At 39.0% G+C, this 24,992-nt stretch overlaps 1 protein-coding gene across 1 annotated transcript; it reads left to right on the top strand.

The window, feature by feature from the left end:
• The first annotated feature begins 592 nt into the window (after positions 1-592).
• On the top strand, positions 593-23,443 carry LOC136120196 (protein RER1-like). The gene is given in 2 exon segments (XM_065873670.1): positions 593-794; positions 22,734-23,443. Coding segments are annotated over 2 exon segments (912 nt in total).
• The last annotated feature ends 1,549 nt before the right edge of the window (positions 23,444-24,992 follow it).

Here is a 24,992-nt window from a genome sequence, read left to right as displayed (position 1 = left end):
GATGAATTCCTGAAATTTCAACCATACTGACTGATATCAATATGTTGCAGAGATACAGAGATATCTCAGGTGCGATGCTCACCCTCCAGCTGTGGCTGGGCATACCATTTGTATTATGGACTAAAATGCAGAGCTAGCAGTACCCTGATTCCTAGGCTCAAAGAGTCATAATAATCCCCTTCCTTCTGGGTTCCATTGCTTGAGCCAGATTACTTTTCATACTGTTTCTTCATATACTTTGCAACATGATCACATTGCATTTTTCTTCAAAACTCTGGCAGATTGTTTGGGCTAGAGATAGATGGAGACAAGAGGCACCATCTGGTGCAAGATCTTTATTCCTTGTTAACACTACAGGAGTTCTGGTATTTTACATGGTTCAGGCAGTAGCAAAGATTTTTTTTTTTTTTTTTTTTTAAATGTATAGCTTGAGAAGGTGTAAGATGGTCAAAGGGCCCTGGCACTGTTTGATCACATTACTGATTTCCTTGGTGTAGAGCTGGGTTTTTTGTTTTTGTTGTTGCGTTTTTTGTTTTTTTTTTTTTTCTTCGATTCAGACAACCAGTGGCATATGGTTTCATGATTCACAAAGATGGTCCTTGACTATAGATTTGACGATCTCAACATAACTTCCAGGCTTGCCAGAGCTGTGTTACAGCAGAGAGAGCAAATAGCTCATGATATTTCTCCTCTGATGAGTAAGCTCCAAAATTGCAGGTTTAAATTTGATCTGGGATTGAAAGAAAAGGAGCTATGTCCTCCCATGCCAGCATCCATGCTTTTCTTTGTCAGAGGTGAGTGTCTATTTTTGTACCATTGACCCATGGCTTCAGGGGCCAAAAACTCAAATAATGCCCAGGTGAATTCTGTTGATTCAGACTGAATACACACTGGCTCTTTTCTATACCTTTCTATTCTTTGGAATTCCAAGCGCTTCCTGAAATTTAGCTTTTGTTCTAAAAATCTGGTGACTGTTTAATAGAAAAAATTTTCACTTTTATACACAATTAAAGTCAGTATTTTCTAACAGAATTAGCTAAGAGTTGGGAGCCAGGAGATTTGCCTGATGATGCTAAGCTAACTCACAGCTACGTTGTGAGGATAAGTGAAAAAATGAAGTGGAACGGTGTATTGGAAATAAACTAAAACACCAAAAAAAAAAAAAAAAGTGGCTTGTACAAGTTAATCTTGACTGTATTTTAAAAATAAAGTTAAAGGAAGCCTTCACCTGTTGATCCCTGATTTCAGAAGGCTACTTGGAGTTACTGCTGTTGGAATGTGTTGTCAAAAATTTGAAGTATCTTTCCAATGAACAGATTAATTCCACCTTAATCTCTGTGAGATGCTCTGCCATCACCCCATACACCCATGGTCCTTATTCTCCTGTCTCCTCTCAGCTATTTCTGGTGCTTTTGTTAATCCCAAATTAAACCCTCACTTCTCTCTCATGCTTCCTCCAGATACTTTCTCACCTTTTTACATGGTTTTCAGGGCCCAGGAATTATGACTTTTTTCCTACTGAGACCTTTGACCACTTGTCTGTCCCTGTCTTCCTCTACTCCCTCACTGAAAGCCTCCTTTCTTGATATCATGAAATGGTACAGATATCAGTGAATATGACTTGAAATAAAGAAGTAAAAGAAGAAATAACAGAACATATCTAAGAAAAAGGAGGGTGCTATGTTGAAGGAAGCAGATGTCAATACGACAGCAGATGGTGTAGATAAACTCGGTACTAGTATGGTCAACTTGTTGCATTTGCCACATGGTCGCAACTGCAAACCATTACATACAAAACTCAGAAGTATAAAAAGCTACGCAGGTGGTTATTCATTGATGCTCTGTAGTCAAGGGCTACGCCACAATCAATTCTTTCTATATCTGTCCAAGAGGCAGAGTACCTCACAACGTGTAGGTCATTCTGCTTAAAAGCTAATGACTTGTGAGGAGTCTTATTTTTATGTTAACAGTAAATAATCTCCTCCAAAGTTCAAAGGAGAGATACAGGTATACTCCTCACACCTCTCAGACTCAATTTTGTAATAGGACACAGCTTCTTCTTAGACAGATGCCTCAAAAGAAAAAGTGAATGAATGTACATCACTCTGTCTTGATAAAGTAGAGAAAGCAGTGTCCCTGTGGCAGCTTATTTCTTCTTCACTCTGTGTGTTGGAGGTGAAACAGGAGGTGGAGTCCAGGGAGTGACCATCATCACTGTGCTTTAAATTGTAATAACTTTCAAAATCCGGGCTTGGGAGATAAATCTGAAGCTAGGGACAAATTTAGGCTCCAGGTTGCTGTCAATAAATAGATCATCCCCAAATCTCCAATGGTTCCCAACTGAATATAAAATAAAGGCCACACTTATCAAACTGACATTTAGAGCTCTCCACAATCTGATAGCAACCTATCTTTCCAACATTTAAGCTGCTATTTTCATTCACTAACCCTCAGTTCCCTGTAGAAAAATCTATTCGCTGTTACTTAAAAACATTGTATGGATTCCAGGGGCTGCAATTTCGTTTACACGTATCCCTTTTTGAGACGGCTGCCTCACTTCTCAGTTTATCTGAACAACATCCTCCCTTTACATCCATCCTAAAGGCTCACGCTGTGTTCTCTTCCCAGTTGCTCTAGACCATGATGATTCCCTCTCTCTGCTGATCATCCAGAGAACTGATCTCTCACAATACTCATTAGGCTTTTATTGTGGGCTATCTTTGGTTACTAGTTAACATTTTTTTCCGCATGCCCCGTCCTCTCCACCAAATTCTTCTGTACCAGGTGCTGTGATTAAGTCCCAGAGTGTAAGTTCCTTGGAGGCAATCACTCATTTCTATGTGCAGCCTTCATAGGGCTTAGAAAAGGCACTCACAATTTGTCAATGGATCATTTTATTGAACTCCTGCATTTTAAATATAAGTGTATAATCGATGTTAAGTGTTTGACTCCAAATTTCTCCAACTGTAGAGACTTTTGCCACGTTGAGGCTGGCTTTATAAAAGCATATTGCTAGGCATTAATGTAAGCCTGAGATAACACCCTAAAATCAAAGATAGAAAAATACAGATTGAAAGCCTAAGAAGTAAAGTAGAGATAAAATAAAAAATTTCCCTTAAAAATCTGCAGTAATGTGCTCTGGTTTTTAAGATATCTTTTCAATATAACTAATAGTCTGACCATCAACACAGTACTACAAGAGACTTTATTTTTTCAAAAACAAGAGGTCTGTAGGATTGACCCCATCGGGTATTGACAGCAAAAATAAAATGTATAAACTAGATTGTGTTGAAAATACTGAGACAAACTTGGTCTGTATACTCTCAGCTAAGCTCTGAAAGAAGCACTCTTCTGAATAAGCTAGGACAATGGAGCATTCTAAAAAGAACTTGGGAAAGGAAATTAGGGAAGGTGACAGTGTCTAGAAAAATAAATGTAGTGACAAAGACAAATTTTACACCAGCTGCAGTGTGATTATATCTATATAGGACTACTGCACAAACTTTATGCCAAAGTAACCATTCCATTCAGCCAAACAATCGGAAATTCAGTCAGACAACGAAGTGGATTGACTTCACTCAGTTAATTGGCCAGTCAACTGAACTGATCGAATGTGCAGGCATTAAAAAACTTTGCTTGTAACTAAAGTGGTCTTAAAATTCAAAGAGTAAATAGCTGTAAAAAGCATCTTCTAAGCTTAAAGTAACACACAAAATGTGGTGTCGCAGACCATCAGCTGTCCGCCAAAGACATGTGCTCCTCTCCAGAGTGTAGAGTTGTTACTGGAAAGTGCCTATGCTGCCAGAAACTCCATTTCCCAGCCCCCTTGCATTTAGGTGGAACCATCTGACTAGTTCTCATCAAAAAAAAAAAAAAAAAGCCTAAGTGGTATGGGCTATTTGGGGGATGATTTCCTAAAATCTATTTGTGCCTTCACCATGATTCCTCTACCCCTATCTGCCCAGGCACTTCTTTGCATGCTTTCACCATTGCTATATATTGGTCCTTGTGGCTGGGAGAAATTTTGCCATAAGCTAAGAGTATTAGTCAGCTCAGGCTGCTATAACAAAAAAATACCATAGACTGGGTGGGTTAAACAAAGACATTTATTTTTCACAGTTCTGGAGGTTAGGAAGTCCAAGATCAAGGTGCCCACAGATTAAACTCTTGGCAAAGGTCTTCTTCCTGGCTTGCAGATGTCGACCATCTTGCTGTATCCTCACATGGTGGAGACAGGAGCTCTAATGTCTCTTCCTCCTGTTATAAGGACACTAATCCCATCACAGGGGCTCCACCCTCATGACTTCATCTCAACCAAATCACCTCCCAAAAACCCCTAATAATACCTCCTACTACCATTGCATTGGGGGTCAGGACATCAACATATGAATTTGCGGGGTTGGTGGAGGGACACAAACATTCAGTCCATAAGAGTAAGATTTCTACACCCAAATCTGATATTTATTCATTTCTATTTACCTATTCAAAGCTTGAAAAGAGGTTCAGAAAAGAGCCCAATTATTTGGGGAAAACTGGGACCACTGTCAATGCATTATAATTCAATATTTGATTATAATAAAAATAATTATGGTGATGATGATAATAAAAAGTGAACAGTTTTTTGTTTGTTTTTAAATAAGAGATTCTTTACAACAATTTGTTGAAATAAATATCATGTTCTAAAGGCTTTTCTTTTTAGTCTTTCAAGGGAAAAATAATTTCTTTCAATTAAAACTGAACTAGCCAAAGCTTAAGAAGTCTCTCTATAATTATGTTTAAGCCTGTTGCAATTTATTGCCCCCAAGGTATTCATTGGTAAGACCTCTAGGGCATTACTATAGCCATAGTGTTATAACTGATTCAAACCACAGTCCATCCAAGTAAGTCCCCTGCAGAGCCCCTACTATTACTCAGTGCAAGGAACTACATTGTCTTCCTAACCATCTAATTTAGAATGAACTTAGATGAGCTCTTATCTGCACTGTAGTCTTGTGGAGCCAGAAATATTACCCAGAAGCTGGACCAGGAAAAATAGAAAGTAGGGTCCTGTGAAGTGCAAAGGCGTGAGACAAACCCTAAGTGTCCATAAGATCTTAGAAATGAAACACAGTTTACCTAACAGTCCTACAATTTCTTTCACTGTTAGCTAATTAGCATTTACAAAGTTAAATGAGAAGTAGCTTAAGCAAAAATCCCATTTAAAACAAAACAAAAAAAATTTAAGAACTACTTTTCCTTGCTTTGAACTGATTTTCCTATTTCCCCTCAAGTTAGGCTGTTATTTGGGGTTTCCAAATATAATAGTGCTTCTGACCATTCTTAATTGCACCATAATGGGTGCTGAGCACAGGAGAGTGTGCAAACAGACTTGACTTTTCTAGTCTTTGACTGTTCCTTGCCTCTGGCCTCTGTCAGAGAGGCTTGCTAACTGCATCTCAGGGGAGCAATCACACGGCTTGACTCAGACTGTGGCTCTGACTATTGGGACTTCCTGAAGTCACAACCACTTTGACGTCCAGAACTGGGGCATGGCGTGTCTACTCTTCATAAAATCCAGAGATTGCAAGGGAAGTGTGAAATGCGAGAACTGATTAGGGATGCACCTTAAATGGTATCAAGGGACCCAGTTAGCAATGCAAAATATGAGATAATATAAACATAACATTCACTGCCAGTTGATCACTTATGTGAGCACCATGAAAAGCAAAATACAACAGAAAAAAAATTGGAGATGAGTAACAAATACAAGATTTCCTCCAAGAGAATTTTGCATAAAAGTTCAGTTTCATGGGAAAAAATGCATAATAAAATGACGTGGAATGATATGCCAGAAACATTTGTTATGTCTATTTGTTTTCCTGGAACTGGCTTGGTATTAATCATTTGTAATGGGTATATCCAGTCTTTGTTATACATACACCCTTCCTTTCTTGTGTTATTGATTGAGAGAATTTAAACTTGGAAGATGCAATTATTTTGGCTGTATTTAACCTTCTGTGGCTACAAAGAATGATTCCATTTTCACTAGTAAGAAGCCAAAGTAATTTTAATTCAGGAATTTCTCTTTTAATTATTAGTTTTTAAAGAACACAGCATTATACTTAGCAGAGGGTCCCTTTCTTCCTCAGTATTCTGGTGTAGCTACTCTCCTGTCAGCCTAGACTTTCAGAGAGAAGAGGAAAAATCTTCATAAAAGCCTTGGCCTAATTAACAAGAATGAACTAGATTTTATGATGAACAATTTATAGGCAGTTAATAGAGCTCATACACGGTAGCCAGGAGCTAGATAATTTATCATAAAAGGAATCTCAGCTACACTTCTAATCCTCATTCTCTTGATACTACAACCAACTGCATTCACAATTGCTACTTTTATAAGCTTTGATTTACTGACAAATGATGCTGCATTTTATAGAGTCATAATGAGACTTATAAATGCAGTAAATTCTTGTATCTCTGCCCATATGCTTCATATTCTTTGCCAAACAATTTACTCTTCTGCATTGTTATCTCTAGATAAAAATAATTTTTCAAAGATCTCCTAAGGATTCTTCATACTAGCACAAATGAGAATAAAAAAATAGCAAATTGTTTATTAACCATCCTAAGTATTTGTTGAAAAGAAACTGATTTATCCCTAAAAGAACAATGCAGCTATTGTAATGAGTTTTGAAAGAGTAATACTTTTCAAAATTACAAATAAGATAAAAAAGCTAATATCCAAATGTAATTTCTTAAAGAACAGAATTTAAAGTAGGTGAGACCCAGGAAATCATACTGTCTCTTCCCACTTGGTGTCTTACTGCTGTTTCTGTTTTAAAGTTATAGCAAAATACAGCACACTGGGTGGACAGAACTGGGTGACTGTATATATACTGCCATCAGATCAGCTACATTTCATTTATCCATTGATCTACAGAGGGGTTCCTGAAGTCCTCAAATTACGTAACACTTCCTCCAGGAAGGCTCCCCTGACTACTGGTATCCCTTTTATATGCCTTCTTACCATCCTATTCTTCTTCTTACCACAAAAACAAATACTGCTGGGTTGTAACAAACACTACTGCCTAATTAGCATTCCATCCCCTCATTGACCATGAGCTCCAGGACAGTGAGGACCACCATTTTCTCACTCTGGAGTTGAACACAATGCCTGGGACATATTGCATTTGTAACTGAATGATATTCTTGGTTTCCAGAGCCTGTTAATATAAGCGAGAATAAATCATTCAAGTTGTATGAATCAGCAATAAATTTGGTCACTAAAATTGACAGTGAATAAGTGTGTATTTTAAAAAGCTGAAGAGTCAAAAGTCATGACTTTCTCTACTTCTTTCTTATGACCAGCATTATAAGTATTTTTAAACATTATGCTCCGTTTAGATGTTCCGCATTTTAAAAGGGACATGTTACAATAAAAAAAGGTGATAGCGAAAACAGTAAAAATAAGAAATGACTAGAATAGAAATCCAGGGGAGAAGGTCAGAGAAATATGATTGTTTGACCTGAAACAGATGTGCTAAATATTACATTAATCAAGGTCTCTGGGGACACAAAGGAACTGCTGCCTGTTTCTTGAAGGGACAGAGCCAGGGCCCATTGCAAAGGTGTTTAGGCCCCCATAAGTAACAGCTTCCTGACCTAAGAGGCTAGGAGATGTGAGATTATGTGTCTGTGGGTCCACTCAACAGACCATTTTTCAAATGATTAGGGATTTAGTTCTGCCTGCCAGACAACCAGTTTTTGTATAGCTGCTCAAATTACAGGCACATGGTCAATCTTAGTTTATCAACTATTCCCAAATATCAGATATACCTCTCTTTCAACCAGGGTTTCTCATCTCCTATTGAGAAGTTATAAAGATAGGTTCTATTATTTTTTTACAGCAAGACATTTTTCTAGTAGAAAAAAAAGGGAAATGATTTTTTTTCCTCTCAGATTCACCCTATCACTACAGAGAAGCTGAGGCTCAAACAGATGTCTCAGAAGTCAAACCCATACCTGCCAAATCACCCACAAAATGATAGCATCCTCAGCTCACTCTGAATGGCTAGTAGGAGAATGCAGCTGAAAATCTGCTAGTTCCTTGACACCTTTGCCAATGTAGTCCCTGTCATAGACGTGCAGGGACCCCAATGCAGGCCATGCAGAGACCCCAATGCAGGCCATGCCCCTGGCAATGTCTGCTGAGTTTACCAGCCCAGCAGGGCCTTGCCAGCCCATGATACCTAGGAGAGATGGAGCCAACAATTCTTCTGCCCTGAGTCAAAATAAAGCTTAAAATCCTATCTTTTATGATTCCTAATGTCAACTAAAAATAACAGAGGTGGTTAGTTCAGACCTAAGATTCACCTTGGAGATTTTTTCTAATCATACATATCCCCCAAAGTGTCTTTTTTCCAAATGGAATTGGTCACTGACATGTGGATGTGCTCCTAATAGCAAAATAAAAATATTCCCTGCCTGAAGCATTATAATAAAGTTGTCTTTTTCCATTTCATTGTCTCAGAACATTTAATCAATTGACATGACATCTGGGGCAGGTCAAAAGGAGCCACCTCTATTAATTTATAATTGCAATAGTCAACTCATTGATGGCCTTCTCATTACTTTAGCTTATTTTTATCAGTTTTAGCTTTTAAAATGTTTTTAAACTGTAAACTTTCTTGGGAGTCAAGAATAAAAACCCATACTCTTTTTAATCCTGTGTTCCCATTTTTTAAAAAAATCCAGCCCCAAGGAAAATTCTGAAGTGGACACACTTGTCTGCAAAATAGCTGGCTTCCCATTTAGGAAGGTTTCCTATTGCTTATCTAATTTTAAGAGCCTAAGATCTTCCTCCTACCAAAGTCTCATCTAAGTTTTACATTAAATGAAATTTTGAAAGTGTATTTAATTCTTCTAAGATAAAACCAGGTACATAGTAGAAGCCCCAAATTTATAGCCACCTTCTTTTTCCAGCTCAGGAAAAGACCTATTAAAAGTTATTTCCAAATGCATGAGAACATTAATCAATAATTTTCTTCTACCTGCAGTATTGTCTCTTCTCTAGTTATAAAATAAAAGCCATGTCTCCTTACTAAAGAAGGAGTGTGTGTGTGTGTGTGTGTGTGTGTGTGTGTGTGTGTGTGTGTGTTTGTTTGCATGAGAAGTGGGAGAGGAAGAAGCGGAATGAAAGAAATACAAATACTTCCTAGGATGCTGAATGGCACAAAGTAAGCAGTTGCCTCATTCTGCCTACAAATCTGCCCTTTTGTTCTCCCCACTCCCTCCTCCATGACCCCCAGCCCCCAGCCCCTCCAACCCCTAACCAACCTGACTCCTGGGCAGGAGCCAGCTTCCCTGTCTTTATCTTCCTGAGTTTACAAGAGGATTCTGATGACCCTATCTCAATTCTGCCAGCAGAGAGCTAAGTACTTTACTGACAAGACAAGGCTTGTCCCAGGCAGACAATGGGAAGTAGATAACTGTTAAAAATGCTTAATTCCAAACATGGGAATGAATTAGCTGAATCGCTTTGGTAATGATCTTCCTCACTAACAAATACCACGAGGAAAAGCATTTCTTAGCACAGTGGTGTGTACATGACAACTGGTTGGGTTCATTTACTTAACATGCTTTGTATAAACTGTGATAAATAGTCTACACTTTTCCTGATATTGTCTCCATCTTATTGTGAATTTCAAGTCTTAAACAATGGCTGTGTTTTAAATATTTGAGAACATATCAGACAGGTACCCTCCACCCTATTACCAAAAATATTACAAATACTAGCTAACTTGGGGAATCTGCATCCCATATTTGTTCCCCACAAAGCTTATAAAATGTCTGTGCATATTTGCATTTGCATGCAAACTTTCTTGCTGAACGTAAGTATACTCACAAAGTCGCTGCCACTCTCTTATTTGTGCAGCCAGAAAGTCTGTTAGAACAAGGGCTAAACTGCATGCACAGTTCAGGGCATCTTTGAATGGCACACCCTCTCTACAGAATGTGGGCCACTCATCTAGACATCCTAGTATTTTGACATAAGCCCTGTCAGATAGAAGATTCCATGCTAGCAGATACACCTCTTTTGAAAATGTCATCCAGTGTAGAAATTGATTTTCTGCCTCAAATGCAGCTGCTGCTCTGAGAAACCTCCTATCCTATTAAAAGTGTCCTTGTTCCACCTCTATCTAGACATAGGGCACATGATGAAATTGACACATTTGTAGGAATGCAAAATTCTCACTGATTCATTCATTCAACAACTGTATACAAATCACTGTTCTAGATGCTGGAGATGTGGCAGTGAACAAGATGGCGAAGGTCCCTGCTCCCATGGAACTCCTTTCTATGATTTCAAGTAGTGTATTATTATGAAAAAATAATATGAAACAGGGTAATTTGCTAGAGAAAGATTATTTTCGATTGAACAGTCAAAGAAAACCTCTCCCAAGGCTGTGATATTTGAGCAAATCATACACAACTACAGATATTAAATAACCTAGTAGAAAGGACACAGGATTTGGAGACAGAAGACTCAAGTTCTAATTTCTTAAAAGTCTTTAGGCAAGCTCCTGAAAGCCTTCTACCTTTTAGCACAGAATTGGTATCCCACTGGGGACATCTCTCATTCTCCCTAAAAGGGTTGAGCCTGGTTCAACCTGATGAGCTTTTCCATTATGATATTTATATTATGACTAAAACCCACTACATCCATCTTTTTGAATACGAAGACTCTAAATCAATGGTTCTCAACCCTGAATGAACAATAAGTTGAAATCCTAACCCTGCTGGCATTGTTTTAAATGCTGAAGTAAATAAGGTAAGACAAATTAGTAGAAAGGATTCAGAGGCACGATATACAAGCAGCTAAGAAAAGGGGGCAGGGTGGGGTCTTCATGATTGGTGAGTCTAATGTCTCTGGATGCTCCGCTGCCTTAGAGAAAACCACCTGATAGAAGCGAAAATTTTTGAAGCAATTCAACACTTTCATAGCAGATTTATCGCAGGTGATTTAGCATTAGATATCTGTATCAGGGCAGAAAAAAAATCCATGATAATATCATCAAGCAACATTCGAATCAGAGGTGATGTATGTGTTTGTGGTGTTACCACATTTGTTACCACATTTTTTTTCAAATTATGCAACAGAAATCACACTCTCTTGAGGTTAAATACCGCCCTACTCCCTTCAAAAGATTTTAAATTTCACACCTCCACCCACATATTAAATTAGTAGTCCAAACCAGTTGGAGGTTAGCGTTTTAGGTTATAATGACTATCTGGAGAAAGTCCTTCCTTGCATTGCCCGTACCTATCACTTTTACCTTTAGGCTTATTCGTGCTTTGCTTGATTTCTGACGTTAAAGTGCATTTAAGCGCTTCTAAGTCTTACTCTGACTATACAATTTTCCATACCATGGCCATGTGAAGTGGCTCAAAAATAGTTTTGTGGTAGGTCATTAGGAAGAACCAAGAGAGAATTCAGAGATGAATGGGAAGCATTTTAATAAACAAACACATTCAAAAGCCAGCACCTTTTCTCATGGTGCTTTCTATCACCCCCACCAAGTATACATTTCTTCTTTCTATTCACATTTTACCCAATTTTCAGGGCTGAATTCTACCCTCATCTCCTTTCTCCCTCTACCAGCCTTCTAGAATGCATAGTTTTTGATGTATATGTACCATTGACTTGTCATCCCTCTGTTTTTGTATTTGATTGATTTACCTGAAGTATAAGTCCCTTCAAGATAAAAAAAAACATACCTTACATTGTTGTCTCTTAATAGCTTCTAAGTAGTTAGACTAGAATCAGGCAACAAATGGAACTACTTTTGGAGAAGACTTCTTGCCTAGGGCTAGAGCTTGACCTGAATCATGTATTCAGAAAGAAATAGCAGAATAGACCCACTAAGCATATTCCTGGTTAGAAACCAGTAGTTTTAGAGACAGGAGGAAAGACCTCAGAATCTGAAGGCAGAGCTAGATTTGGAAGTTAGTTCAATCACTCCTCTGTAAAATGGGCTCGCAGAATTCCAACAGGAATAAATGTAATATGCGTAAAGCAGCTATACAGTGACTAGCATACAGTAAGCGCTTGGTAAATAATAGCTGTTATTATGATGGCCCAGTATTGCTTGAATAAAAAGACTTCTAATATATTTTTGCCTGCAAATCCTGGATGAAACGAGACATAAAAATTGTAGGCAAAATTAAAGTTTGTGAGAAAGATTAACTGGGTCCCACTGAGCACTTGGCTCCAAGTGAAATTTGGTTCAGTGTAGGAAGAGGACTACTCTTTGACGTCTCTCTTATCTCAGAAATGCATCTTTTTTCCTTCCTTTAACATCTTATAAAGTGTTAAAGCTTCCATGTTCTAGAAATTACAACAATGTGGTACAAAGGAAAGAGCCCAGGATCTGAAACAAGCATATGTGGGTTCTGGTCTCATTGGAAGAAAGTAAGCAAATATCTTAACCCCTGCACCTTGTTTTGATCCAATGTAAAATGGTCATACTGACTCCCCAATGCTCTTGAGAAAATCAAGATGGTTTCTAAAACATTGATACCTTGGAGTTGATCAGCCAAACAATTCAGTAATCAAATTAAAAAAAAAAATCAGTGGATACTGCATTGGTACTTACCGTTTACCATAAGCAAAGAACCATGAAAGACACAAAAGAAATCGGAACCAGAGAACCCAATCAAGAAGAACTAGTCACCAATGAGACTGCAATTCACTTAAACAGGGCACAAAACTAAATGAACATAGTGCCAACTGTGAAAACATAGAACATTCTGTATAGAGTGATGGTACACAGAGCTTGATCATTAACCTCCCAGGGCTATCACTCAAAGCCCACCTCAACAGAGCTCTAATCCACCTCTGAAAGCCTCATTTCTCAAGTCTTGCTTGGGAACTGCTGTGGCCAAGTTGAAACACAAGCTATCCCCAAACATGTGCTGAACTTTCCCTCTGTTTGCTCATGCTCTTTCTTTGCACATCTAATCACTCGGCTACCCAGAATTTTTCGCCCTTTTTAAATCCCTTCCATTCATTACCACACATCCTAATGGTCACTTTCTCCATGAAGCTTTCCTAAGTCTTCAAATTAACTACATATTTTCATTTTCCACTTTTGAAACCCCCATTTCATTTTGTTAGTGGCAGTCTGTACAGTCTACTTACGCATTATCTTTTCCCTCTTGGATTATAAGAGAGAAAACTTAACCTCCTTCGCCTTGTATCACCAACAACTTGTTCATAGTAGGTATTAACTAACTTTTTGAAAATTATATTTACTAATGGAACCTGATGGAGATGCTTATAAATCATGCAATCTTAAGCTTGATTTGAACAAAACAACTCCGTGCTGCCTCATTCATTTACTCCTTAAATAGGTATGGTGCCTATGATATGTAAGCCTATGGGATACATGCAGGGAAACAGCTGATTGCGGAATCAGATGATTGGGCTTTCCTAAAAGAAGTACAGGATGGGATGCCTGGGGGTGGGGAGGAGATACAAACTCATTCCTTAACGCTCTCCAGTGGACATTTAATGACTAAAAGAAAGAGTTTTCTCAATAGGTGATCCATGCATCAGAAAGCTGGCTTTGACACCAACCCTCTCTCTCCAAAGAGGGTGGGAGCAGAAAGATCCAAGTTCAGCCAGACAAGAGACACGGAGCAAAGGCAAGAAGAAGACCCTTCCCTCTCTGCATATTGAACTTGTAGCCCTTATAAGAGGAAAATATTGGGAAGATTGATAAATATTTCCATTACCCTAATAAAACTTCATGTTACATACAAGCTATTATTATCACAATTATATCTTTTTCTCACTTTTTAAAAATCAATTCAGAACAATTGAATCTTAGAAATGGTAGTGCTGAAATATGGCAAACATACTCCTTGCAGAGGCAATAAACTTGATGCTGCAGCCTAATTTTTTTGTATATTCCTTCTCTATTTCTCCTTTTGGATTATAGATTATGAAAGAGGGATTTCATGCAGCAGTTGGTGACAAAATATATTTCTTACTAATGTGTAATATTTGCTACATTAATAATTTTATGGCTTTAATTATTGATGCAAACTTAATTGTGCCCCATGTCCCTTTTTCTTGCAGCTCAATAAAAACTATATATTTCTTTAATTAGGCTTCACTTGAAGACTAGAAGACAATGCAGGGGTGGTTTCTTGCTAATTCACCCATCTATAGCCAGGGAAAAAACGGAATTAGTGTCTTCAGTGTAGTTCAGCGAGAAAAAATACCTAACTGTTCTGAAAGTGTGACTTTCCTTTGCACAGTTAACCTCACCCAGAGGCCAGGAATATATAGGCAACTGAAAGCGAACACTGCAACAGGGGATGATATTCTCCCCTTCCTGGCTCTGGGGAGAAATTTCATTGATTTTAGTAGAGATGGAAAGGAAAAATTGGGGTCACCTACATGGTTATCACACTGTCTTCCCTCTTTATATTCTCGACCTTACTTGAAATCTAATCTTAGTCTTTCCTGCTTGATTCCAACATTTTGTTGTGGTAGTCCACTTACAATCACCAGGAGTATTACAGTCACTTTATTCTGCGTCCAAACGTTTCAAAACAACTACCAGAAAGCCTGGATGGAAGGAAACTAACATTTGCTAAGCATCTGGTCTGGGTTATACAAGGTGCTTTCAATCAGTTATTGCTTTAATCTCCAGGGGTCACAATCGCAAATGCCAACTAGTTCAAAAATGAAGAGAGCAGATAGGGCTTGAGAAACAAGGAGCCCTCGGAGCTCCATCTTTCATTTTGCACTTTGATAGAGAAGTGAGTTCAGAAAAAAAAAAGAGAATTTTAAGAATAACATTTGTAACATTCTGTGAGAATAACAGTAGAGCAATGATTGCAGATGATACTCCATCTCAGTGTAAGGTGGACGTCAGGAGAGACAGGACTGGCCAACTGGAAGGCTTACATCCCATCTCAGTGAGATTCTCAACTCTGGCCCACCATTGCCATGCTGAGAGCTCTTCTAAATTTTTAAGTGAAGCTTAAAAGCTTCATTCTTAACTATATTCATTTTCTAGTGTTACATGAAAGATTACCACAAACTTAGTAACCTAAAACAATACAAATTCATTACCTCACTGTTCTCCTAACTCAGGAGGTTGAACTGGAGTTGGCTGGGTCCTGTGCTCAAGTGTCACCTGGCAAAACTCGAGGTGTTGGCAGGCGCTATAATCACATCTGTGACTCTAGAGTCCTCTTCCAAACTCACTGACTGATGGTATAATTTGTTTTCTTGTGGTTGTATGACCAACAACCCTATTTTCTTGCTGGCTTTTAGGGACTATTCTCGGTTTCTAGCAGCTACCCTCGCATCCTGGCCCTGTAGCCTCCTCCACAGACCCTCTCACCACATAGAAAGCTTACTTCTTCAAGCTTAGCAGGAGAATCTAATGCTTCAAATCTCTCTTACCTCTTTTAGAAGCTCACCTGAGTAGGTCAGGTTCATCCAGGATTATCTATCTCCCTCTTGATTAGGTCAAAGTGAAATAATTAGTGACCTTAACTACATCTGCATAATCCCTTCTGCCCTGTAATGTAACATACTCATCAGAGTAACATACATCTTTTTCCCAAGTCTCCTTCCTACTCAAGTTGGAGGGGATTAACGCAAAACAGGGAGGGGGATCTTGGTGGCCATCTTGGAATTCTGCCTACCTTGCCCTTTTCTCAAGCTTCCCACAGAAATATAGCACTCTTAAAAAATGAGCTGCTGAATAGCCATGAATACTTTAACTTCCTTTCATTTTCTACAACTGCTTTGACCTCTTGGCACTATCTTATCACATTATCTGATTGGTCCAATGCCCATCTATATTCAGTGCCTGTCTCTAGTTTTAAAATTTCAGTGTTGGAGCTTTTTCCTGCCGTTTGATAAGCATAATAGATAGTTGTCACAAATGAAATTTGCACAAAAGCAGACTGTGATGTCAATAGCAGGTATCGTTTTTGTAACTGTAATGTAGGTTGATTCTTGAAATCCTAAATTTCTCATTAGTACACTCTATTCAGAGAGAGTTACTCTCTTGATATACATAAAAAATTCAAACTTCAAAGCATTTTAGAAAATGACAGGCATCTGAAAGTCCCATTTTTATTCTAATGAAAATATCTTTTACCAAGAAGTTAAGATTTCTCACAAAATGTAAAGGGACTTAAAAAAAATAAGGATACTAAAAAGTGTTATTATTCTCAGCAAGACAACTCATAACCATGTTGATTTAGGAAAATCTTCAAGGATTTACTGAGGCAATTGCAAGGTAAACTCAGTTCTCACAATGAAAGGAAAATGCTCTGATAAGTTTTCTGGGGTTTTCTTTCAGCTTACTTGCTTCTTTGCCTATAAAAATATTTTATATCATTTTTAAGGGCAAGCTATAAGCAATATTTATGTTCAGAGAAGACATCCATCTATAGGAATTCAGATTTAATTTTAAAAACAGGTAAACAATTCTATGAACAAAGTCAGTGGTTTCCCCAGGTACTTTTTGAAAATAAATAAAAACAAATCAGCTCTCGTTGTCTCATTTGTTGTTTGAACACTAAACAGCAAGACACTGGGATTTCTGAGAGCAGTTGTATTATTTTAGACTTTACAAATCTATACAATAATTCATGATTTAGAAAAGAACTGTTGGGTTATCTAGCTAGTCTTTTTTAAGAGTAGCAGTTGAAACAAACAATCAGCTCACTTCATGCATGGAAGAGAATTCTTCAAACTCTTCCCCTTAAACAAATCTTCAGTCAGTTAAATGACAACACTGTTTAAAAGAGAAGTATTTTATACTTCTCCAGTTCTTATTGATGAATCTCTCATTCTCAATTTTAAAATTTGTGTGTCAACTAAACGCCTGTAAGTGGACTGACATACTTTTTATAGTACATATATTAACTAGATCAATTCAATCAAATGCCAATATTTCACCCTATCTGATTTTCAACACAGCATGTTGGTAAATACTTATAGAAAAATGTTTCTGTATATATTGTTTCCAGCTTGAGAAGATTAATATGGTTATACAAATGTAAGCCTAATTTGGAACATTTCCAGACACTTTTTGATTGTGCCAAGGGTGATTTTTGAAAAATTTGTAAAAGGGGTTCCCTAGTGGTGCAGTGGTTGAGAGTCCGCCTGCCGATGCAGGGGACATGGGTTCGAGCCCCGGTCCGGGAAGATCCCACATGCCGTGGAGCAGCTGGGCCCGTGAGCCATGGCCGCTGGGCCTGCGCGTCCGGAGCCTGTGCTCCGCAACGGGAGAGGCCACAGCAGTGAGAGGCTCGCGTACCGAATAAAAAAAAAAAAAAAAAAGGAAAATCTGTGATAAGTTTATTGTGGTCATTTGGTAAAAATAATAATTTCAAAAGACCAGAGAAAAGATAAAATTATTAATAGAAAAAAAGCTCATTTTAAAAGCACATTCTTATTGATTTTTATTATATTTAAAAATAAAAGCAAAGCCAGCTTTAGCTCCTGATCTACCTCTTCATTCCTATTGAGTGAATAGAGAAATTTCTACATGGTATAATTTAAGAAGCACTGAGCACCTTCAACTGGCCTTGCTTAATCCCGGTGACTAAGACTTCAAGACTTCACTTTAAAGGCATTGGCAACCACCATTTAAAGGCAGAAGTTATCTAGCGGGGGTAATGAGTAAAGTCATTATCACATAAGATTAGTTCTGAAAGATAAATTGTGGCCTTCTAATGAGTCCCTAGCAAAATAGGAGCCAGAGCAGGTGGATTTAAAGAGGATAGGAAAAAGAAAAGGCATCTACTAAAACACTCCAGCCATAATGATAATCCAGTGAATATCTGTGGAGTTGAATCAACTTGAACAGAGAGCAACAGACTTTACCTCTGGGACCCTGTCAAAATGTAATGCTTTGTAGCTGAATCTCAAGGGAAAGTTTGAAGCCCAGGGGAAAGAAAGGAAATGAACAGAGGCTGCAAAAAGAGGTAAGGAGAGTACCCATATCCACATTTGGATACTTGAAACAAAGTAGAGGTGAGGAAACAGGAGGTGTTGTATAAATACTACCCAGAGATATGCCTCTCTTTCCACAAGTATAAAATTTTCCACAAGTATAAAATTGTTATATAGCTGATAGTTCATTTTAGAAACCCATGAAGGTTAAACTGACACCTAGAATTCTTTACAGAAATTTTTTCACATATCTAGGTAGCTTGTAAGTATAATTTTCATATCATTTAAATAAAACAGAATAACAAAACTTCCCTTTTGTATCATGAATCCATGGGACAATTTAGCTATTGGCTTTAGCTAAAAAATAGAGCTATTGGTTAGCAACTTGAACAATCACCACCAAGTATAAGATTAAGCCAATTTTGCACTTTTCAGTGAATTCAAATCTGCAATATGGTCTTAATGGCAGAATGTATCTTTGGTTTCACTGTCTGGTCCTTCTACCTAAGATAACATAGATTCCAAAGTTTAATTTTCTACTTATAACCATTAGCATTTATTTTTCTCCAACAGGGTATCAATAAGTTTCTGCCCGCCCTGACTGGCAGTTTCTGCCCGCCCTGATTGGCAAAATCATGACTCTTCTTAATTTATTTTTTGCCTCTCAATAATTTTGCAACCCAGCTCTGTTTCTAGGAGCTCTGCTTTTACTTCTTGCGGGAGAAAAGAAATTTGTTTGCACAATGCAACAAGATCTAGGGATCTGTAACATGAGAAACTGAGCAATTGTTTCAATATATCCACCGGTAGTTTTCAGAGGGTAGGATCATACAACTGTATTTAATCAGAAGAACTTATCACAGAAGCTTGGGATACAAATGTCAAGACACTGCATATGATGAAGTGTTGCCTGTTAGTATCCAGGATATCCAGAGTTCAAAGGGAAGATCCACTAGAAAAGGCTTCCCAGAAAAGTCAGGGGCTTCTGGATAATAGTTCAAATATGTCTACTCCTTACTTGAATGACTGATTGTACTTCCTTGATTCAAGATACCCATTTTTCACAACTATGGTTTTCAAAATCAGGAAGCCACTTTTAATCAAGGTACACTTTTAATATTGTGATTTTTTTCCTTTTTTTGGAAACATTATTTAATCAATGGTGAATCTAATGATCAGTGGTTCTTTAAACTCAAGAAAATAGGTATTCCAACAAATAGATAAAAGATCAAGAATAAGAAGAGTAAAACCTTATGAGAGGACCAATATTTGCCCTGATATGTAAAACCTCAGCAAATGAAGAAAAACAGAAAAGGAAAAATTCTGTACTGTGGTAGGGATCTTTGCTATTAGACACTAGATCTATGTTTAAAAGCATGTGGAATGCTTCTCCAGCCTAAATTTGGTATCCTTGTGGAGGAGAGAATTTACTTGTTATTTATAAGTGCACTGTGTGTGTGTGTGTGTGTGTGTGTGTGTGTGCGTGTGTGTGTGTGTTTGTGTGTGTGTGGTTTCCAAGTAATTCAAAGCACACTAGAGACCTTAACACCCTACCTACAAAATGACAATTATTGTTTTCATGAAAGATAGATGATTACATTTAAGAGTGGTGCTAGCAAAAGAAATTTTTTTCATTGAAAAGTTATAGTTTGACCTGTTTTGACACATTAAGGGGAGGCTTCCAATCTGAAAATTTTTCTTAACTCATGAGTCAATCAAGTAGTTCTGAGACTGTAATTGAGCATTTTGTCAATACAAGGAGACTTAAAGATTATCTAGAACACTTAGCTCATTTCACAAACAAGAAAAATGAAGTCCAGAGTCATTTGCTTTGCCCAAGGTTGCCTAATTAATTAGTGCCAAAACCATGGGTAGAACCCAGTACTTCTTTTTGCCAGTGTAATGCTTTTTTTCAGTGGAGAAGGGTATCTCCTTCCATAAACATGATAAAATACTGCGGTTCTGGGAGGCTTTGCCAGAACCTACAAATTGAGCCCAGGTCTCAGAGAAGTTCTGAGAAAGCACAGCTCAGTTCTACCACAATATTTCAAGTGGTTCTCTGTACTTCTCTGGCCACTATGCAGAGATATAACGTCTATAGGATTTTTGTAGTGGACCTGGGAATGCTTACATTCAAACAGTATTTTAAGTGGTCGAGGAAGTCTTTAATAAGTTAGAATCATGCATCATTTTGAGAATTGGAAGAGCTCTGTGCAATACATTTCATTTCATTCCCTCAATTTATAGAGGAGGAAGATAACATCTGGGAAAGTAACATGGCCTATCACGTGCTGACGGGTGCAGGGTCAGGACTGGAACACACATTTCCTTGTTCACTGCTTTTTCATGACACCACACAGCTTTACCATGAATTATGCCCAGGAAATGCAAAGATGCAAAGGTGAAATAACCAAAGACAGCTTTCTATGAGAGATTTCTCAAGCAAATGATGAAATTGGTGATATTTATCCTCAGGCCTAGCTAATTCCCTATCCTTGTCCGTCTCAGTGGCCAGTGTCCTCCCTCATGGGTTCTCCCCTCTCTTGCTATCAAAATATACGTTTTAGGAAGGGTTTCACAAGCTATCTTATATATTCTTAGCAACTGTGTTTGGTAGGCATTAGTGCTAACATTGCCATTTTAAGATGTGAAAGTGAAAGGTGCCTGAGGATTGAGTTACTTCTCCGTGGCTCTACAGTTTTGTAAGTGGCAAGCAAGGATTCAAGTCCACAAGTGTCAGGATTTTAGCACTTTTCTTTAAACACTGCTAATTCAGCACTGTATCTAGGACACAGTATGTGTACAATAAATGTGAGCTACACGAAAACAAAGGAGGAAGGAAGGAAAGAAAGAAGGAAGGAAGGAAGGAGGGAGGGAGGGAGGGAGGAGAGACCTATTAAGACTAAGTTGTGGGGCTTCCCTGGTGGCGCAGTGGTTGAGAGTCCGCCTGCCGATGCAGGGGACACGGGTTCGTGTCCCAGTCCGGGAGGATCCCACATGCCGCGGAGAAGAGACCTATTAAGACTAAGTTGTGATGAATAGCATTTGAACTTGCTATCTTTCTGTTTGCATGTGAACGGGAAACAAAATCTTAAACTGAAGAAATAAATTGGAATTTCAGGCATCTTCCAGCAGGGTGAGAAATTTGGCAGAAGAAGATAAAGGTGGCCTAAAATTCCATGTTGGCCTTTTCAGAGCTTAGCAGTTACAAACTCGTGATAAAATAGTTCTATGATTATTTCAGAGAGGACTTTTCATAATGCAGGAAAATTATCAACCCTGTTTCTGCCCAAATACCACAGGCAGAATATTCCATGAAGTCCAGGGGTGGTTCCTTCCCTCAGTTTCCAAACAGTCAGTTCAGAGAGCATCAAATGCCAGAGGTGGATAGTCACAAAAGTTGGTTTAAAATGTCCTGGTCAGTGGTTGCCCAGTGGAGACCAGGGCGGGCAAACCTAGAGCCAGAATGCGGGTTTCAGAGATTTCATTTGCAATATCTTTGGGTTAATTCCCTAGATTTGGCTAAGGCTTTTAGGTTCTGCAAAGCATTTGCAGGGAGGCCTAGCCATGGAGTCAAGCCCTGCTCCTGGAGACTTCATCAAGTTCCTCCCCGTTCGTGGTTCTGTCTATATGAGGTGGCACAGGAGGGGAGGGAGAAGTAGGACCAGAATACACAAGCTCACAGGGGAGGGAAAAGGAGGAGGACCGGCACATTCTTTTAAGTTAATTCAAGTGAGTCATTCAAGGATCCAAAGGTCTGAAGGCCTCCTGGATGATTCTAATGTCATTTTCTACATCTTCTTAGATTACCTATGGTCCATCATCTAAGAGTCAAAGAGCCAGGTTCAAGGCTCTGCAGAATTTAACTACTGATCAAATGGTCTTGGATAAATCACTATATTTGTACCTCAACTTCTCACTTATATTGATGACAATTAATAGTTGTGTGACCCACCTCACTTGATGGATGTAAAGAAAAAAAAGCCTTTTATATTGTAAAATATTCTGTAGCTGTGATTGTTATCATTGCTTTATAATATGAATGTGCTACTGTACTGTTTGGCCTTTGTTACTTCTTTTTTTTTCCCTAAACTGTGATACTTGGAGGGCACACCTTACAAGTGACAAGTCAGAGTGGCTTATCCCAATGACATATCCTAATGCCTCCTTATGTGTAACATTAGTTGCAAAGACCACTGCTATATAAATAGAATCATACCTTCTACCTATTTCAAGTAGATGCCATCAAACAAAGGTAGAACATACCTACACATGAATGCATAAGTTTCAAAACCTCACGATAGGACATAACATATATTTTTTAATAAAATATTTCCTAGGAAAAATAGTTTAAAACAGTAGAATACATAATGTCAGCAATTTCTACCTTAGAACTACTCAATATATAAGATATATCAAGGATTAAGAAAAACAGGGGCTTCCTTGGTGGCACAGTGGTTAAGAATCCGCCTGCCAATGCGGGAGACACGGGTTCGAGCCCTAGTCCAGGAAGATCCCGCATGCCGTGGAGCAATTAAGCCCGTGCGCCACAACTACTGAGCCTGCGTGCCACAACTACTGAAGCCCGCGTGCCTAGAGCCTGTGCTCTGCAACAGGAGAGGCCACCACAGTGAGAAGCCAGTGCACTGCAACGGAGAGTAGCCCCCGTTCGCCGCAACTAGAGAAAGCCCACACCCAACAACGAAAACCCAACACAGCCAAAAATAAATAAATAAAATTTATTAAAAAAGAAAAACAGAACTTCCAGGTGCTCGGCTGCCTCTTCCCGGACCGAGCGAAGCGCCCACGTGGCCGCCACCTGCGTCCTCCTTCCCACGGCCCTCAGGAGACCGCGCTTGGTGGCAGTGGACCACCAGCAGCTCCGAAGGTGACAGTGTGGGAGATTCCGTCCGTGGGAAACCTTCCGTGGTGTACAGATTTTTCACAAGTCTCAGACAGGTCTATCGGGCCTGGCTGGACAAGTCTACTCCATACACGGTTGTGCGATGGGTGGTGACGCTGGGCCTGAGCTTCATCTACATGATCCGAGTTTACCTGCTGCCAGGTTGGTACATCGTGACCTATGTCTTGGGAATCCACCATCTAAATCTCCTTATAGCTTTCCTTTCTCCAAAAGTGGATCCTTCCTTAATGGAAGATTCAGACGATGGCCCCTCGTTACCAACCAAACAGAATGAGGAGTTCCAGTCCTCCATTTGAAGGCTCCCAGAGTTTAAATCCTGGCACACGGTGACCAAGGACATCCTGGTGGCCATGGTCTGCACCTTCATTGAGGCATTAAACATCCCGGTGTTCTGGCCCATCCTGGTGATGCACTTCGTCATGCTCTTCTGTATCACGATGAAGAGGCAGATAGAGCACATGATCGAATACCGGTACATCCTGGTCACGCACGGCAAGAAGACATACAAGGGAAAGGAGGACACAGGCAAGACGTTCGCCAGCTAGACGCGGCCACCCTCCGCGGGCCCTGGACGGCCACGAGTTGCTGTGACAGCGCCTTCTTTCCTTACATAAAGTAGTTGATTACAAGGGAGTTATTTTCTTTTTAAAAAGGAGCTTCAATTATTTGTAACTGAGATATCAGGCTCTTGAAGAAACTTACATTTAAACAGAATCGTGTTGATTTGTTTTCCAGTGCCGGTCAGGCGACCAGACGCTGGCCTTGCAGGGCGCAGGTGGGGTGGACAGCCGGGTGAGCTGGGGGACGTGGGGGGGGGGGAGCGGGGGCGGGGGTGGCAGGGCCAGGCCCCGCGGTAGGAGCCAGGATGCCCAGCTGCCGCCTCCTAGGACGCTCGCCTGGCCCCCCCAGCCACACGGAGGATGCTCGCCCGTCAGTCTGGTGCATGGAAGAGATTCTGCAGTTAACTCAGGGCTGTAATGCCAGTTTCCGAATTTCATCTCACTAGAGATGTGTTGAGTTGGCCTCTAGCATAATGACTCAAAACTTTGTTCTTAACTACCATGATTGCTTCTGAGGGCCTGGAATTATAAATACATATTATATTTTAATTGTTTGAGGTTATTTTGACACATTTCTTTGATACGTGAAGGGTTGTTTTAACTTAAACGAGTTCTCATGAAGCAGCCCCTTTTCAGAGACACCTGGCAGGAGCAGCCAGTTTTGTGGCTTTTAATACATGGCTTCCCACTTTCTACCGGGAAACAACTCTGACCTGCATGTCAACTTTTTTGATGTGATAAAAACCAATACTCGTAAAAAAAAGAAAAACAGGACTTCCAGATAACAAATGAAATGTTTCACATATTCATTTCATATATTCATTCATATATACTTTATCCCATCCTTACACGTATATATTTAATCTAAAGGTAATAAATGTAACACAGATCGCAAGTTATAATCAAGAGGTTCATTTTTAATTGTTAATTGTTGTCCAACTTTTTAGAAAACAGAATACAAAGAGACAAAATTTCTTTAATAGTTCAGAAAGCACACCATAAGCTCTAATGGATAGATTAAGAAGCAAATAGTTAAAATTTTGAGATCTTACTATAAGTATTATAATTTTAAACTTTTTCTATAAAACTCAATTACTGCATGCATGCCAGTGAAATTAAAAAAGAGAGAGAACGGACTTCCCTGGCTGTCCAGTGGTTAAGACTTCACCTTCCAATGCAGGGGGTGCTGGTTCGATCTCTGGTTGGGGAGCTAAGATCCCACATGGCTTGTGGCCAAAAAACCAAGACATAAAACAGAAGCAATATTGTAACAAATTCAATAGAGACTTAAATAAATAAATAAATAAAAAATAAAAACAGAGAGAAAAGTTTAAGCATTAACTGCTGTAAACATTTAAATAAATATAACATATATCTACATACACAACTTGCTAGCAGGTATCTATCATTTCTGCCTGATAATTTTCTCTCTCCTCTCTGTGTCTTCCACCTCAGCACAATATGACATGACACTTTCTATATGAAAATAAATGACACCACTTTCTCATTAGGTTCCCCTCAGGGAATAAAACTA

The sequence above is a fragment of the Phocoena phocoena genome, chromosome 3 (genome assembly GCF_963924675.1).
Source record: "Phocoena phocoena chromosome 3, mPhoPho1.1, whole genome shotgun sequence".
In the NCBI taxonomy this organism is placed as follows: domain Eukaryota; kingdom Metazoa; phylum Chordata; class Mammalia; order Artiodactyla; family Phocoenidae; genus Phocoena; species Phocoena phocoena.
This window is presented reverse-complemented; position numbering and strand designations above follow the sequence as displayed.